The 17,010-nt window shown below is 40.8% G+C and overlaps 1 protein-coding gene across 1 annotated transcript in view; it reads left to right on the forward strand.

Moving 5' to 3' along the window:
• The first annotated feature begins 4,807 nt into the window (after nt 1-4,807).
• The window catches only part of LOC115800709 (sodium/hydrogen exchanger 2-like), a 36,904-nt gene continuing 24,701 nt past the window's right edge, over nt 4,808-17,010 (forward strand). Inside the window, exons 1-3 of the mRNA XM_030758207.1 lie at nt 4,808-4,865; nt 5,814-6,028; nt 6,126-6,374. Of these exons, the coding sequence (XP_030614067.1) occupies nt 4,808-4,865; nt 5,814-6,028; nt 6,126-6,374 (522 nt within the window). The remainder of the gene's footprint in view (nt 4,866-5,813; nt 6,029-6,125; nt 6,375-17,010) is intronic.

Consider the following 17,010-nt stretch of genomic DNA (forward strand, 5'->3'; position numbering starts at 1 on the left):
ACACACAGAATGAAAAAAAAAAAACAATACAATGTTTTGCATTTCCTTTTCTGAAAAAAACAAACAAAAAACTGAAACTATGATTTTAAATAGTTACTGATTAAATTTCAGTCAACCTGGGAAATAGATTTAAATGTACAATTCAGCAATATGTATAATTCAGACAAATGTTTTTTATAGTATGACTGTGACATTTTTACAGAAAAGACAGATTTTCACAGTGAAAATGTGTGATTTCAACATATTTTGACAATTAAAATTAAAGTTATATCTTGGTTCTTGATTTATGGTGATTAAATGTTTCTGCTACAGAGATACACCCTTTTCGATTTCACGGTCAATTACTGTTGCCATTTGGCAGTTTTCCACTGTGTGTTTTACAAACTTTTTTGCAGTGCAGGAAAAAAGATCTTCACAGTGAAAATGTGTGATTTCAACATATTATGACAGTAAAAATTACAGTTATGTATTGTGTTTTGATTTACGGTAATCACGTTTCTGCTACGGAAATACACCCTTTTCAATTTCACGGCCTATTACTGTTGCCATTTGGCAGTTTTCCACTGTATTTTTTGCAGTGTAGGAAAAAGATTTTCACTGTGATTTCATCACATTATTGCAGTAAAAATTACAGCTATGTATTGTTTTTTGATTTACGGTAGTCACATGTTTCTGCTACAGAAATACACCCTTTTTTATGGAAGCCCAGATTTCCTTGATGCTTGCTGTCAGCTCTTTGTTGTTGTTGGCCCTGATTTTCCTCTTGAGAATACCCCATAGATTCTCAGTGGGGTTTAAGTCTGGTGACTTGGCTGGCCAGTCAAGCACTGTGATGGCATGGGCATCAAACCAGGCTTTGGTGCTTCTGGCGGAATGGGCAGGGGCTAGTTCCTGCTGGAAGATGAATTCTGCATCTCCATACAGATCTTCAGCAGAAGGAATCATGAAGTCCTCTAAAACATTCTGGTAGACTGTTGCGGTGACCTTGGATTTAAGAAAGCAGAGTTTACCAACACCTGCACCAGACATTGCACCCCAAATCATGACTGACTGTGGATATTTCACACTGGACCTCAAGCAGTTTGGGCTCTATTCCTCACCCGTCTTCCTCCAAACCCTTGGACCTTGATTCCCGAATGAAAGGCACACTTTACTTTCATCAGAAAAGAGGACCTTGGACCACTGAAACAATGGCACAGATGCGCCCTGCACAAGTCCAAACAAAGCTCCTGATTATACCTGAGTATCAATAATTATGATCAGCACATGTTTTGGAGAAGCAAGAAGACTGTTAAAGACGGCGAGCTGCAGTGAACAGAGCGCTCCAAGAAACACTATTTTCTCTGTGTTAACATTTGTGAGGCTGTTTCAGCTGCTTAGTAATTCAGTGGAACACACAATAAACCAATTTATAAAATATAACATACAGAGAAAAGATGCTGTGTTTATTGTGGTAACCACATAGCTGTATTTGGCCTCAGTTGGATTTGTATCTTGTCAGCCCAGGAAAAAAAAAAAAAAAAAAAAAGTTTGGATGTTTTTGGTTGACTTTTAAGCTTTCTGTGAGTTTGTGTCATCAGGTTTTCATACTGTTAAAAAAAAGGTAGGAGCTGGTGTAGCCTTTGGCTTTGTTTTCTATTCATTTAAGAATAAATGCTAAAGAAAAAAACATTTTCCTTCTTTAAAATAAAGGTTAAAATTAAGTTTTCATAGGCTCATTCTGGCCAGTCTCAAGTCATTTTCACATCTTCACACTGACCAATAGAAACACTGTTTGTGAGATATTTATAGCAGAATCCGCAGTGGGGATCAAAAAGAAAAAAAAACTAATTTGTCATGAGAATTGTTAAGAAATAGTTCGCCTGGACGTGGTTTTTCTTGAGTTTTTAAAAAATGTATTTATTTACAGTAGGAACCTCCTGGCTGTGCAGTGTGCGGGTCGCAGGTTGCAGCATTAGCGTTATGGACGGGTTTCGGAGGTCCAGGCCCGTCCAGTCAAGTCGCTGTGACCCCTCAGCTGAATTCTACTGATACATTTCAACTATAAATTATACAAATTCATACAATATGGTAATGAAAAATTTAAATACAGACGTCACCAGTAAATTATTGCAGTGCGATCTCAGTTTAATTATTTGGTTCATCGCTTCTGCAGCGATCGTGGTGACCAACACGACTGATGAGGACACTGAGCGGAGGGTGGATGCAGGTCAGATTTGGGGAACTTCCTCTAATGTCTCTGAAAAGAAATAGAGGTCATTCACGCATGCAGAAACAAATGGAGGAGTGAGGATTTTCAGCGCTCACACTCAGCTGTTCCAGCGTGTGAGTTCGTTGATCCACTTTTGCACCGAAAGAAATGTTTCTCCGGTTTGTAAATGGATCGCCTGTATTGTTCTTCACAGTCCACAGAAACAATAATGACTTATACGTACGTGTGTGTGCTTGTATTAAAAAGAAGCGTTGGTTAAAAAAAAAAAAAAATCAGCATTTACAAAGACCAGCTAAAAAAAAAAAAAGGTTTATTAAATGATAAAAAAAAAAGGTTTATTAAATAAAAAAAAAAAAGAAGAAAAAACAAATGAATCCTGACGCCTCGGCCGCCTGGAAACAGCAGGAGCCTCGCTTAGCCACGGTCACGTGATGTAGGTGTTTTGAACCAGGTTTCGGAGCAGTGTTTCGAAACACTTCGGAAGTTCGACACAGGGTCGAAACTTGAGTGTCGAGCTTCCCATCCCTATGTGCAGGTGCTTTGAGTTTAGTAGATGATTAGTGTGTCACACTCGGTTTTAAAAAATTCATGTCCTGCAAAATTTGGGCTGATTTCTCCACAGTATTCTAATTTTTTTGAAATCCTGTTTTCGTGGGTTTTATGAGCTGGAAGCTCAAATTATGTAAAAATAAACAAATAAATACTTGAAATCGTTTAAATTGTGGACCCTGAATCTATAATCTATGAAAGTTTAACTTTTTGAATGGAATTATGGAAATTATTTAACTTTTCCATGTTATTCTATTTTTTTGGAAAGGGTCTGTATTATATAATTTTAAGCTACAGCGGGATGCAGATTGAAGCCACTGAGAGTGAAAGCTGAGGAGCAGCAAAGGGGGTCGTCATCCACCCCTACCTTAGCTGGTGTCTCGCCCTTCACCTCCCCTATGGTGTGCTGGCTTGGCTGTTGTGTTTGTAGCCCCTCCTGATGAAAACGGCTCTCAGTGAAGAGCCAACTCCTGTCATTCACTTCAAAGAGCCAGCTCTTAGAGCCGAAACGTTCACAACCGACCATCACTGTCTGTACCTGTGGCCGCGAGCGCTGCTGTGCTTAATTGGGTAAAAAATAAAAAATTCTAATGACCGGCCGGTCCGGCCTGGAAACGTCCCGAAACCACCACACCCCTGGCAGCAAGCATTTACAATGCATTTTCTCCAGGAAATGCCTTTTTCTAATTTAAGGTGACGCCCAGTCAGAGCAGGCTTTGTGCTCGCACTGGAACGCAGGTAAACCGCAGGTGTGTCGTAGTGCCACAGTTTGAAGTAGACTCAATCGTCCGGGAAGAAAGTCCATCAATGGTACCGCTGCTGGAGAGTTCAGTGAATATGATTGAGTGAAAACTTTTTTTGAAGGAAACCTGAGCGTGTTCTCACTCCTCTACATTTTTCAAAGTCAACATATATCTTTTGTGAAGTTGGGAGGATCCTAACGGTGTGGAAATTCACTACGGGACTGTAATTTTCTTGCTTTCTTATTTATTTATGCACCATGGATTTAATTGTTATCGGACGAGCAGGGACTCTTCTTTTTATTTGCACAATTTTAAATCTTCTACTTTGCTCCGGAGGCGAAATCCATTCTAAAACAACTGCTGCTACGATTTGGCCACCGGTTAAGCCTGATAGACCCCAGGCCTATCCAGAAAAGGAAAAATCAAATTTACCCCTGTTTACAATGAATTATTCAAGAATACAGATACCCTTTGAAATTGCTCTTTGGATGCTGCTGGCTTCTTTTGCAAAAATTGGTGAGTAACAATAATATATGTGCAAACATTTTTATTTATTCATTCTTTTAACACTAGAACTCCCAAGATGCTCATTTTGACCTTTTTAAAATTTTGCTGTGCAATATCTTTGTTGATATAAACTACATGAAACTGTTGGACCCTGACCTTTCCTAAATATGTGCATACTGTATTCTAACATTGTCATTTTACTAAAATGACAAAACACGACAGTTATGAGTGTTTCTACCTAGAACTCCCACCACAATATATTATTTACATAAATTGATAATAAATACATGTAAATATATGTATAAATATAATTTGTAATCAATAAAAGATCAAAGAATACATGGATCTGTAATGTTACCAGTCAACTAAAGATGGTTGTGGCCATGGTCATAGCAGTCATATTGACCATTTGGTGAAATTGGAAGCTTTTTAATCCCTGATAGCTGCCACATGCTTTTGATGGGCAAAGTGTCATTCCTGTATTCTCAAGAACTTGATAAAAGGTGACTGGACTTTATTTAAACCCTAATGGGGGTTGTCCCCCTTTGGAGGTGGTTGCTGACCCATTGACTCTGTAAGTTCTCAGTCATCCAGGTCATAGTAGTCTCTGGAGGTTTGTGGGTCATTACCATGAAGGGTTTCCTGTGAAACCACTGTGAGACCTACTGTATGAGACTTTGTCACTTTAGGTGACCTAAATAGGTCATTTGAAAGTGTGAGTGGGGTTTGAGGCACCTGGAAAGGATCTCTAGGCTGGTGTCATAAACCACCACCTCTGTGGTGGCATCCTCAAAAGATGTGTGATTATCCCAACAGGGCCTTCATCAAATCAGTGAAGATGAACAGGAAAGAAAGTCAGACACCAACTAACATTACTTCTTATGCAGCAGGATTCAGAGAAACGCAGGGGAATTTTCTCTAAGCATGACATCCCAGCCACACTCTAAGACATAAACTGGTCCCAAGGACAAAACTCCCAAATGCAAGCTAAGCAACATAGTGTATGCTGTGCAGTACAGCGAGGAGTCCTTGGACCTCTTCATTGGAGAAACGAAACAGCCACTCCACAAAGGCATGGCATAGCATAGAAGGGCCACCGCAACTCAGCTGTACTTCTGGACCTAAAAGCGGAAGGACACTCTTCGAGGATGCCAGTGTTCACATTTTGGACTGGGAAGGAGGGATAGTTTGAAAGAGGAATAAAAAAAGCTGTGAATGAAGCTGTCACTGAACAGAGAATGTGGCTTACAACACCAGTTGTCAGCTGCCTACAGTGCAGTCTTGAGGTCCCTCCACATGAATAATAATGGGTCAATGACGACCTCCAAAGGGGACAACTCCCACTAGGGTTTAAATATCTGGTACTCTCCAACTTTTGGTGGAGAAGCCTGAAGAAGCTTCTCGGATAAGAGAGGAACTGACTTCAAAAAAATTTATAGAAGTCCACTCACCTTTTTTTGAGCTGTTGAGAAAACCATGACCTGGATGACTGAGAATCTACACAGACATTTGTTCCCACTACTAAATGTTCTTTGCCACAATCATTGTTAGTTGATTGGTAACATTACAGATCCATGTGTTGTTCTGTTTTTATTGATTATGAATCATATTTTTATATATATATGATAGTGATTTATTTAAATTTAAGCAAATAATATATGTGCTCTCTAGTAGTTCTAAAATTCTGGGCATTCTAGTGCTAAAGTAGATATGATCCTTTTAACCATGTTGCATGCATCTTGCAGGTAGAGTGCTGCTTTCTCAGCTTCTTTTTCATTGTGCTATTCCCCTCTTCCTGTCAGGTTTTAATGTATACCACAAGATCACCATCTGGGTACCAGAATCATGTCTTCTCATTAGCATTGGTCTGATAGTAGGTGGAATCATGCACGCTGTCAAGGAGGAGCCCCCTGCTGTGTTCACCAGCAGTATATTCTTCCTCTACATGCTGCCCCCAATTGTCCTCGATTCAGGCTACTTCATGCCCACCAGGCCTTTCTTTGAGAACATTGGCACGGTTCGTTACACATTCAGGCACAATTTCTCTAACTCTGTTAACTTTCTGTACAAAAAGCACAAAAGCCTGTTTGACATTTTCTTGCTGTTTTGTGCAGGTGTTGTTTTTTGCAGTGGTGGGGACTCTGTGGAACAGCATTGGCATCGGCATATTTCTGTTTGCCATATGCCAGATTCCAGCTTTTGGTCTGCAAGACATAGACCTCCCAGAGAACCTGCTGTTCTCTGCCATCATCTCGGCCGTGGACCCCGTGGCTGTGCTGAATGTGTTTGAGGACGTGGCTGTGAACGAGCAGCTCTACATTGTAGTGTTTGGAGAATGTCTCTTCAGTGATGCTGTCACTGTGGTGAGTTAGCTGTGGCCGAGCTTGGTGCAACATATTGACCTGCTTGGGCTTATTTTGCGCTGCTGTTTGTTATGAAAACACTGAGTGCTGAGCAAGGTGCAGTTACTCTTCTCCGGGTTGCATGTATGAGAATGTGATGTGTGGCAGTAAAACGTCTGTGCACTGTCCAGATTTCTAAACAGATAAATTTCTCCAACAAAATGGAACAGAGGGAATGTCACAGACCCGAAACAAATGTGTCTGCAAAGAGGATCCATGTACCATTCAGAGTCCGTTTGTACAGATGCTGTCAAACCAGTCTGTGAGGTCACAGTCGCATTTGTTTGTGTGAACGGAGTTTCCACACACATCATCTTCTAAAACTTTACTCAGGCTCATACACCCCCACCTCGCACAGTTTTCTTTAAGTTGTGCACACCCTGATTAAATCCTTCTGTAACATTTGTGCTGTGTTTTTGTTTAGTACAGCTGATGCAGGAAGTGCAGACAAATATTTGCCTTAGGAGATTGGAAAAGCCCAGGAGTGGCCCGCATAGAGGCCTCTGCCACTGATTTGCATCCAAGAGAATATAATCTCTGACAAAAGCACAAATATTTTAGATTTACAGTTATGATCTGTGGTGTCACACAGGCAGTACAGTCATAGTATGAACAAAATGAGGGACTGAAAGTGGCATGTTGATACAAAGCGTTAACTGCCACCAACATGCAAATAAAGCCAGAGACCTGTTACCATCTTACCTCACACACCATCTGCTTAAAATAGATGTTTTTACAAGAGACCAGTTTCCAGTTTGATTTCCCCTGATCTTTCTTGTCTTTGACAAACTCATCCTCATTAGAGGAGAAAATTCCCATTTAAGTCAACCTTGTTTGAGCAAATTAGCCAAACACAATTTAGGTCTTTATTGAAGTGTAGCTGAGAAATCTCATCCCAACTTAGCAGAAATTTGCTGTAAACATTCCACACCAAATTGGAAATCATACTAAAAGTGCATCTAGGGGTTGAAACAAAGTATAAAGGGCAGGTTATCAACCAATTGGAGTCAGAGAATCAATCAATTCCTTGACTCCTCATGCCCACATGCGGAACTATCCTTGGGCTAGATCAGTGGTTCTCAAATCCAGGCCTCGTGGCCCAGTGTCTTGCAGGTTTTAGATGTGTCCCTGATCCAACACACCTGAATCAAATGGCTGAATTACCTCCTCAGTATGCAATCAAGTTCTCCAGAGTCCTGCTAATGACTTCTATATTTGACTCAGGTGTGTTGAAGCAGAGACACATCTAAAACCTGCAGGACACTGGGCCACGAGGCCTGGATTTGAGAACCACTGGGCTAGATAGTGAACCCTATGTTGCCCTTGATGCATCCATTGGAATATGAATGAAAGCAGCAGGCATTGATAAAGGTCTCTACGAATGTGTGTGATTGGGTGAACGAGACTTGTAGTAGAAAGTGCTTTGAGTGCTCAACTGAGTAGAAAGGCGCTATCTAAGTACTAGTCCTTTCACCATTACACCATACTTGTGCTATTTCTGATTATAAGCAATATATTAACTACTGTCAGCGACAACTTTCATACACTAGTGAGCATTAAGAGTCAGCCCCAGCCATGGGCTTAGGAATGAGTTTAATATTGGGGGGGGACACATATCGGAAACCTGACAGATCCGTAAATACTTGGAGCAAAGGATAAAAAAAATGCTTGTCCCTGCCGTGCCAAATATTTGATCGAGCTTACTATTTTCCCCAGACAGTGCCTGTTGTCCGCTTGTTGATTTGCCAAAGTACTGGTCAACTGTGAATTTAGAGGATGACTTTCTTGTGCAGTCACAGAGACAGCATGATGGTGTGTATGACTATTTTCATGTGCTTTAAATTTTTCGATAGCTTTTTTCCAATTTTTAAATCCAGAAGTGACAAAGGTGGGCTCTGATTTTACAGCAAATGGTGAGAGTTTGTTCTGGTAAATTGTCTTGAAATAAAAACACAAAACCCCCTTCTGCACCGCATCATAATGTAGCCAGGGAAAGTCCTTGTACCAGTTTTCTTGGTTAATGTAAAGTTCTATGAATTTTAGATGTGGTTGATGTGGCCCTGTCCTCTGTCCACTGACTTCAGAGTCTCTCAGCTGTCTGTCCCTAGTATAGTCTGAACACCCTTAAAAGAAAAGTCACAATGTCACTCAGTGCCACGCGACTGTATTTACTGCAAGCAAGCGATCCAATTTTTCCACCTTTTTGTTAAATAGCTACCTTCTTGTAAAATATCTACTGTTATGTGATACTTTCTCTTACCTGTTGGTCCACTCCTGTCTCTCCCTTGCTCTGACTTCCTGCCTCAAGCCTTTGATGTCCCTGCATAGCATCAACGTATTCACAACAGACAACATTACATATTGTAATGTACAATATTAGCATGTGATTACTAAAGCTAAAAAAGTATCTGTTAAGGTTTTTATCATACAGAATAAATATTTTTAACAACTGATTTGCAGATGTATTAGGGCTGGACAATATGGCTGAAAAATGTATCATGATATAAGGGTATATATCAGTCAATATCGATAATTATTGATTAGTTTTATGTTTTAAATATCTGAAATACTGCCAAATTGGTGACATGACTGTTCCTGTTTTATCCACAGTTTGCTCTTGAACTGTTGTACTCATTTTGTCTTTTTACTCCACACCACTGTTTTTTTATCTTCAAGCAGTTATGAGGCATGGTGGCGAAACCTGAAACTGCTGCTGACCAAGTTACTCAGCAGGTTGTTGACAGGTAACCAGTGAGGAAGTGAGTTAATTGATGCCACCAACCTTGCTTAGCTGGCTGAGATTGAGCGGCTAAAGCCTTTCCTCTGCCTACATCCCCCAGAAGAGTTCACTGAAATTACTGAACATTGTATCGGTTGTATTTCCCAGTAATCATTTAAGTAAAATTTTATTTCTATAGCACCTTTCACAGACATATAAATCACAAAGGCAAAACATTAAAAAAAAAAAGCAAAAGCCTGTCTGAGTGAAAATGTCTTGTTTCTTAAAAGAGTCTGTGGAGTGCAGGGACAGTGGGAGGACGTTCCAAAACCAAAAAAAGCACGATGTCCACGGGTTTTAAAACGGGAGTAGTATAACAATGTGGCAAACATGAATAAATAAATCATTATTTAAGACGAATAATACAGCTTTAAAGCGGTTTTCCAGCGACACCTTCACCAAAACAGCAATCTGCTGAACACTCATTTATTTACCACTCTATTTTTAATTCGATCTCCTCATTTGCACGCCCCCCAATTTTATCAGGGAAATCACCAGTTTTTGACCGTAGAGTATCTGAGCCCACAATCACTGCATTTCGCCAAAACTGACATTAACACACAGGTGTATTAAAGTTTTTCCCAGACTTCATCAAAGCAGCTCAATCTCCGCAACACAATGTTTGAATAAATACAGTGTTAAATAAGGCATTGTCTGAGTTCACATGGCTGCCATAAAACAGACACTATCTGTTGAAATCGTCTTTCCCACAAGATTTCATCATCAAGCCATAACCAAGTGACTGTGTTACAAGCCAGTTCCTCATTTACATACAGAAAGGCTGTTGTATGGAGGACCAAAACTGACATAATTAGAAATAAAAGCAGAAATATATATATATATATATATATATATATATATTGTATATATTTAGTTTTTCGTTTTCCTTACACATGCTTTTCGTCAAGAAATATATATATTTTGTTTTGCCTTTTCCTTATACAAGCCTTTGTTCTTTTAACATTTCCTCGTCTCCGCTTTTCCTTTACCATATGCATTTCTGCCTCATTATGCAAATGAGGAGGGCTGCCTTCTTGCTCCAGCTCCTCTACTATTGGTCAATAAACAGGAAGGAGCAGGATCCATGTGCAGGTCGATTGTGCATCCCTGCGCCTTTCGCCATATGTCTATGGCCATGGAGTTTACACAGTCTAATACGGTTTTAGCATATACTATGACATGCAGACAAGTTTTCACTAATAATATGTTCACAACTGGACAAAGGTTACAAATTCTTCGTTGAACGTTATCGAGGTACGTGTTTTTGTCTTTTCTAGCTGTTAATTAATAGACTAGGATAGCATTAGTCAATTTGTTTGCTAGCTAACATTACGTGACCTTAATGTTTTGGAAATAGACCGTCTTTAGGCTCTAATCTTGATTAGATCCTTATAGTATAGACTAGGGTTGCTGCCCATCACGAAAAATATGCAATCGTTTGTTATTTGGAAGTTAAATGTGGTTTCCCTGTGCTGCCTGAGCGTGCTGCAATTTCGGTTGCCTACAGACAGACACCACACGCCTGCGCCTTTTTTTACTGTCCACCCGCTACTGCACCATGTCCTAAGAAATTAAACTCTTGCAAAGATACAGACGTGAGTAGGAAGACGCTCATCCCAGGCTGAACAGCTTCAGCGAGGATGAAAGGCGCACGGTGAGCCGTCTGATGTCAGGAGATAAACACTGCAGACAAACAAGAACCTAGAAGACCCAGGCATCAGTCACATTCATTCATCCCCCAATCATCTAAATGGCTATTTAAAGAACAAGTTATGCTAATAGATTAACAGTAAATAAATAAATATTGTCAAAACACACATAAAATATATAGAGCCCCCAGCTATTCAAAGATGGTAATGCATTTCTAACATAAGAGTGAATAGTCTGTATGTAATATGTATATAGTGCTTTGCTTTTCATATATGCCCTCTATATTATCTTTATAATATAAAGATATCATGACATCTACATGGATGTCTCCTTAAGGAATTTAGTTTAATGTTGAAATGCAATTGATATGCCTTTCGTAAATACATTTTCTCTGCCAATGCAAAATGGACCTAAATTGTGTATGTGCTAATCGGTCGCGAAAGATCCGGCTCTAAGAGCCGGCTCTTTGAAGTGAATGACGGGAGCCGGCTCTTGGTAGTGAGCCATTTCTTTTTTCTTTTCGTTCGTTTCTTTTTTTTTGTTTTGTTTTTTGTGGAAGCTGCATGTGATTGGTTAAGATGAATGGTAGCATATGATCGTCTACACTGAGCAGGAGGGGAGGGTCCACGGACACACAGCGCAGTGAGTAAACAAACACCAGAGAGGGAGGGGCTCCTGCAAAATTCGCTCGGCGAGAGGAAAGAGCTAAAAGAAGTTGCGCATTACAGATGCTACTTTCCTACCGCCGAGGTTCTGGAGCCGGAGCAAGTTCCCGTGCCAATCCCAAGGAACCGGCGAAACGATTAAGAACGGGCCTGCGTTCCCACCGCGTTTCTGTGAACTGCTCCTTTACGTATGAGCGTGGGCGGGTCCTCGTCTGGACACGGAAGCCAAAGCGCACAAGCGTGGGAGAACACGCTCCCCTTTCTTGTGCTGCAAATACGTTTTACGGTCCAAACCAAACTACTGCAGCATCTGTGTGCGGCACAGAGGTAAACACAGACAGCGATTAGAGCAAGACGACAAGTACGCACTTTGTGTCCTTTTATCTGTGATATGAACTGATACAAAGCAGCAAGTTCAGCCTTAGAGCCCAACCTAATTCACAGCTGTGAAAATCGCTTCCCTTTTCTCATGTAATAAACATGTAATGTGGTAGAAAACTTGATGTTAAGACGGCAGAGTCACACCCCTCTGCCGCTTTCGGCACAGATCTCACAAATACACTCGTTGGAGTCCTGTGTCATTTCAGGAAAGGACATGTGGCCATCATGTGCGATGTAGAGCGCATGTTTCATCAATTTCATGTGGTTCCAGATGACCAGGATTATCTCAGATTCCTATGGTGGGAGGATGGTGACCTGGATCAGCCACCATCAGTGTTCCACATGAGAGTACACTTATTTGGTGCAGCATCCTCGCCTGGATGCGCGAACTTTGGATTCAAGCATTTAGCAGCTCAAGGGAAAGATAAGTTCAGTCAAGCCAGAGAACTCTGTGACATTGGAAAGCTGCACTTACATAAGTTCATCAGCAACAGCAAAGCAGTGATTGCTACTAACCCAAAAGAAGAGTGTGCAGCTGGAGCGACCGACCGGGATCCAGCGCTAGGGGAGCAAAAGATGGAAAGAGCCTTAGGGGTTCAATGGTGTGTAACCTCAGACACGTTTTGCTTTAGAGTTACTGTGAGAAACAATCCCTTCACTAGAAGAGGAGTGCTCTCCACAGTGGCCTCGATATTCGACCCACTTGGATTTGTTTCTCCGTTCATTCTAGTAGGCAAAAGAATCCTCCAAAGAATGTGACAGGAAAAGCTGGGTTGGGATGAGCCACTTCCGGAAGATCTCAAGCCTCAATGGGAAGTTTGGCTCAGAGACCTCCAGAACCTGTCCGCCATAAAAATGCCACGTTGTTACGTTCCATCAACATTCAACAAAGATCAGCAGTATGAGCTACATAGCTTTTCTGATGCCAGTGTAAATGGTTATGGCATGTGCTCATACTTGAGAACTGTGACCAAGTCTGGAGAAGTACAATGCACCCTTGTGATGGGGAAAGCCAGAGTCACTCCTACTAAAGTGACAACCATACCAAGGTTGGAGCTTTCTGCTGCAGTAGTAGCTGCTAGAACTGCTAGCTTTCTCAAGAGAGCGTTAAAACTCCAAGACATTCAAGAGTACTACTGGACTGATTCCAAAGTTGTCCTAGGGTATATTAACAACGACGCAAAACTATTCCATGTATTTGTTGCTAATAGAATACAAAGAATCAGTTCAAGTACAGAACCAAGTCAATGGCGATACATTGCCTCCCAACAAAATCCCGCTGATCATGCATCGTGTGGAGTCATGACAAAAGAACTATTAGAGTCCACTTGGTTCACCGGACCCAGTTTCCTTAGGCAAAAGGAACTACCAAAGGAAGACATCAAAGTGAAAGAGATCAGTACTGAAGACTCAGAACTCAAGGTCTCACAAGCTTTCACAGTCACAGCAAAAGAAGAGAAATCTATTTCTATACAACTGGAAAAGTTCTCAGATTGGACAAGAGTTGTAAAAGCAATAGCAAGATTAAGGCGATGTGTAAGGTACGCAAAAAACTCAAAGGAGATGTCCAAGGAGTGTACTACACTGGAAGAAAGGAAGGATGCGGAGGAGTTTATTATACGCTTAATCCAAAGTGAATTGTTCAGTAAGGAAATCAAGTCCCTCAAAGAAGGGAAAGAAGTCAAGGCATCTCACTCTAAGCTATTCCAGTAAGCCCATTCTGTGACAACCACAATATTCTGAGGGTGGGAGGAAGACTGACAAAAGCGTCACTCCATCCCAACATCAAACATCCAGCCATCCTCCCAAAGGAGCATCATGTGTCGCGTCTACTCATCAAGCATTTCCATGAGAAGATACATCACCAAGGTCGAGAGATGACAGTCAATGAAATACTTGCCAACGGCATATGGATTATTGGCTGCAGTGCACAAGTGTCATCATTCATATTCAAATGCGTCAAGTGCAGAAGATATAGGAAACACAATCAAGATCAAAGGATGGGCGATCTGCCATCAGAAAGACTTAAAGCTACCCCTCCATTTACACATAGCGGCATGGACCGCTAGCAAATCAAGAGAAGGTCAAAGAGTTGGGAATAAGCCTCATTTTTAACCCACCTGCTTCTAGTCATATGGGAGGTGTCTGGGAGAGACAGATCCGGACAATAAGAAATGTTCTAAGATCCATCCTCGACCAGTCAGCTTCAAGATTAGATACTTCATCATTGAGAACATTCATGTACGAAGCCATGGCGATAGTCAATAGTCGACCATTAACTGTGGAGTGCATCAACGACCCTGTAGGGCTAGAGCCGCTGACACCAAACCATATTTTGACCATGAAATCAACAGTGATCTCACCACCGCCTGGAGAATTCATCAAGGAAGATCTCTACCTGCAGAAAAGATGGAAAAGAGTGCAGTATTTGGTGAATGTATTGTGGACGAGATGGAGAAAGGAGTACCTATTAAATCTGCAGCAGAGAAACAAATGGAACAAAACACGAAGGAATACAAAAATAAATGACATTGTTTTGCTACAAGAGGATTGCGTTCCAAGGAACCAATGGAAACTCGCCAAAGTGGTGGAAGTGACCCCAGGAGCTGATGGCAGGGTCAGAAAGGTCAAGCTTCTCATTAGTGACTCTACTCGAGACAGTAAAGGAACACATTCAGCAAGGACAGTTTTGGAAAGGCTTATACATAAGACTATACTCTTACTTGAAGCAGAATAAGGACTCAAAAGTAATGTTTATGTACTAACACTTGTTAAGTTCATTGTCAATTTACATGTAGGATCACATGCTATAGTAGCAGTGTGATGGTGGGAGTGTAACGGCAAGCGCGGTTATTTTTTGTTCATGGTTCACCACTAGATGTAGCTGTGGTGCTGTTATTGCTATGGAGAAAGTTTATATATCACATTTTTTGAGTGCTTTGTTTTCTATTTTCAACATTTTCACAGTTTATGAGAGCAAAGGATTAATAATATTTGATATCGAAGTGGTAGTAAAATGGCCATCTTGAAAAGTTTAGTTTGTTTGTGAACAAGCTGGCATAATCCTTGCGTGTGTCCATCACACTGTTGGACCACAAGAAGAGCCAAATGGCAGGAATGAGAGGATCCGACCAGAATCTTTTCATCACATCATCATAATGGCGACCATAGAAGAAATCAGGAATATGCTGCAGACAGCTGTGTTGATACTGGCTAGGATGTTCGACTTGACAGCCGTAGCATATCTCTTCATGATACTTCTGCACTGCCATAGCCAGAATGCGTAGTGTAGCTAGTTTAACAGCCGTGGCACCGCACTCCGACAGTTCCTCTTTAGGTATTTGGTGAAACGCAGGAGGCGATGATGGAAGTGTGTCAGGATGGGTCTGCAGCCGTGGCGGGGATGACGGTGGGGATGACCTATACATTTCTGGCTTTGTTTTAGTGAATGCTGTAATAGAAAAAATTGTTAGTTATGTAGCCATCATTAATGTAATATATACAAATACACACATACACAAATGTACCATTATTTATTTTTATGAGTATTTTTTTAAAAGAATGAGATACTATACAGAATACAGTTTGAATATGCTTACCTAATTCCATTTAAGAGAGTCGCTGAAAACGAGGAAAAACGACGCGAGCCTCTTTACGATCGTTTGTGTTTGAGACGGTATTCCCCATGCCTGTTTATACAGCACGGTCGATTTATGAGTGAATAAGCCATTGTCTGAAGACAGCTGTGGAGTGGATTTTTTTTTACGACCCTCTGTTTGTTGCTGGGGGTTGCGTGCACTGGAATAGTGATCCGTCCAGCCATGAGTTGCGCAATCATTTTCCTGATAAGACGCCGATGGGAAAAATCAGAATCAAAATAACCAAAAAGTGTTTTAAGAAACTGACGAGCGTGCTAATGTGAAAGCAGCAACACCGTCAGCTGTATCCGTAAACAAAAGATTGGTCGCTGTTGCTTGGTTGTGACGTTGTAAAACTGCGCATTGCACTATGGGTGATGGGAAATGTAGTGCAAATAGTAATCCGCATATTTTAATACAAATGCGCTGCTTCGGCTTTTAGTAAAACATTGGTGTAATTATTTGTGTGTGTGGAAATAAGCCTGGGTCTGGCTGAAGGATGTAATCATTGATTTCTGTGAACAGATGTTTTAAGCATTGATGTAAATAAATGAGTGTTCGGCGGATCGCTGTTTTGGTGAAGGTGTCACTGGAAAACTGCTTTAAAGGTGTATTATTCGTCTTAAATAATTATTTTCTCCTATAAAACCCTTGCTTTTTTTTCACACCTACATGCCATAATCATAAATCACTGGTCACGCACGGACACACGCACGCCCATGAGGACGCACATGCACGCGCTTTGGGGTTTTCACACCTAGGTGTGAAAGTCATAAATCATGTTTGCCACATTGTTATACTACTAACGGGTGTGAGGTACAGCCAACAACATTTGACTTGAAGACCTCAGAGTCATAGATAAAGCTAGAGGATCCAAAAGGTCCAAAATGTATTTAGGGGCCTGGTTGTGGATTGCCTTGAAGGTTAAAACCAAAATTTTCAGATTAATCCTCGAGTGCACAGGAAGCAGTGCAGGGAGGCAAGAATAGTTATGTGCGGCATTCTATTAGTTTTAGTCAACAGCCTCACTGCAGCATATTGTACAGACTAAAGATGAGCCAGGGAGGTTTTATTCAAACACATAAAAAGACTATTACAATAGGCTAAGCAGGAGGAAATAAAAGCATGAGTAACCATCTCAGTTCAGTCTGACACAAATGCTCTCAACTTAGACATGTTCCTTAAATGATAAAAACAAATGAGGAACTGATATTGATATTGATCATGTGTCTAACGTGATATACATTGTTACTGATTTATTGCCAGCCCTAAGAGTGTATATATCTCATACACTGTCAACTCTGCTTACAGTATCACCTAACGATACAGTAAAATTTTTCTTTTATTTCCCCTTAATTTCTATATTAAAGTTTTCCAATACTGCAAAGTTACAAAAATAGATAAAGAGGGAAAGGAAGAAAAGGCAACAAAGGGACAAAGAACAGTGAAAGGATAAACAACATTTTACATTGCAGCCATATGTA

This window comes from Archocentrus centrarchus, chromosome 21 (assembly GCF_007364275.1).
Source record: "Archocentrus centrarchus isolate MPI-CPG fArcCen1 chromosome 21, fArcCen1, whole genome shotgun sequence".
In the NCBI taxonomy this organism is placed as follows: Eukaryota; Metazoa; Chordata; class Actinopteri; order Cichliformes; family Cichlidae; genus Archocentrus; species Archocentrus centrarchus.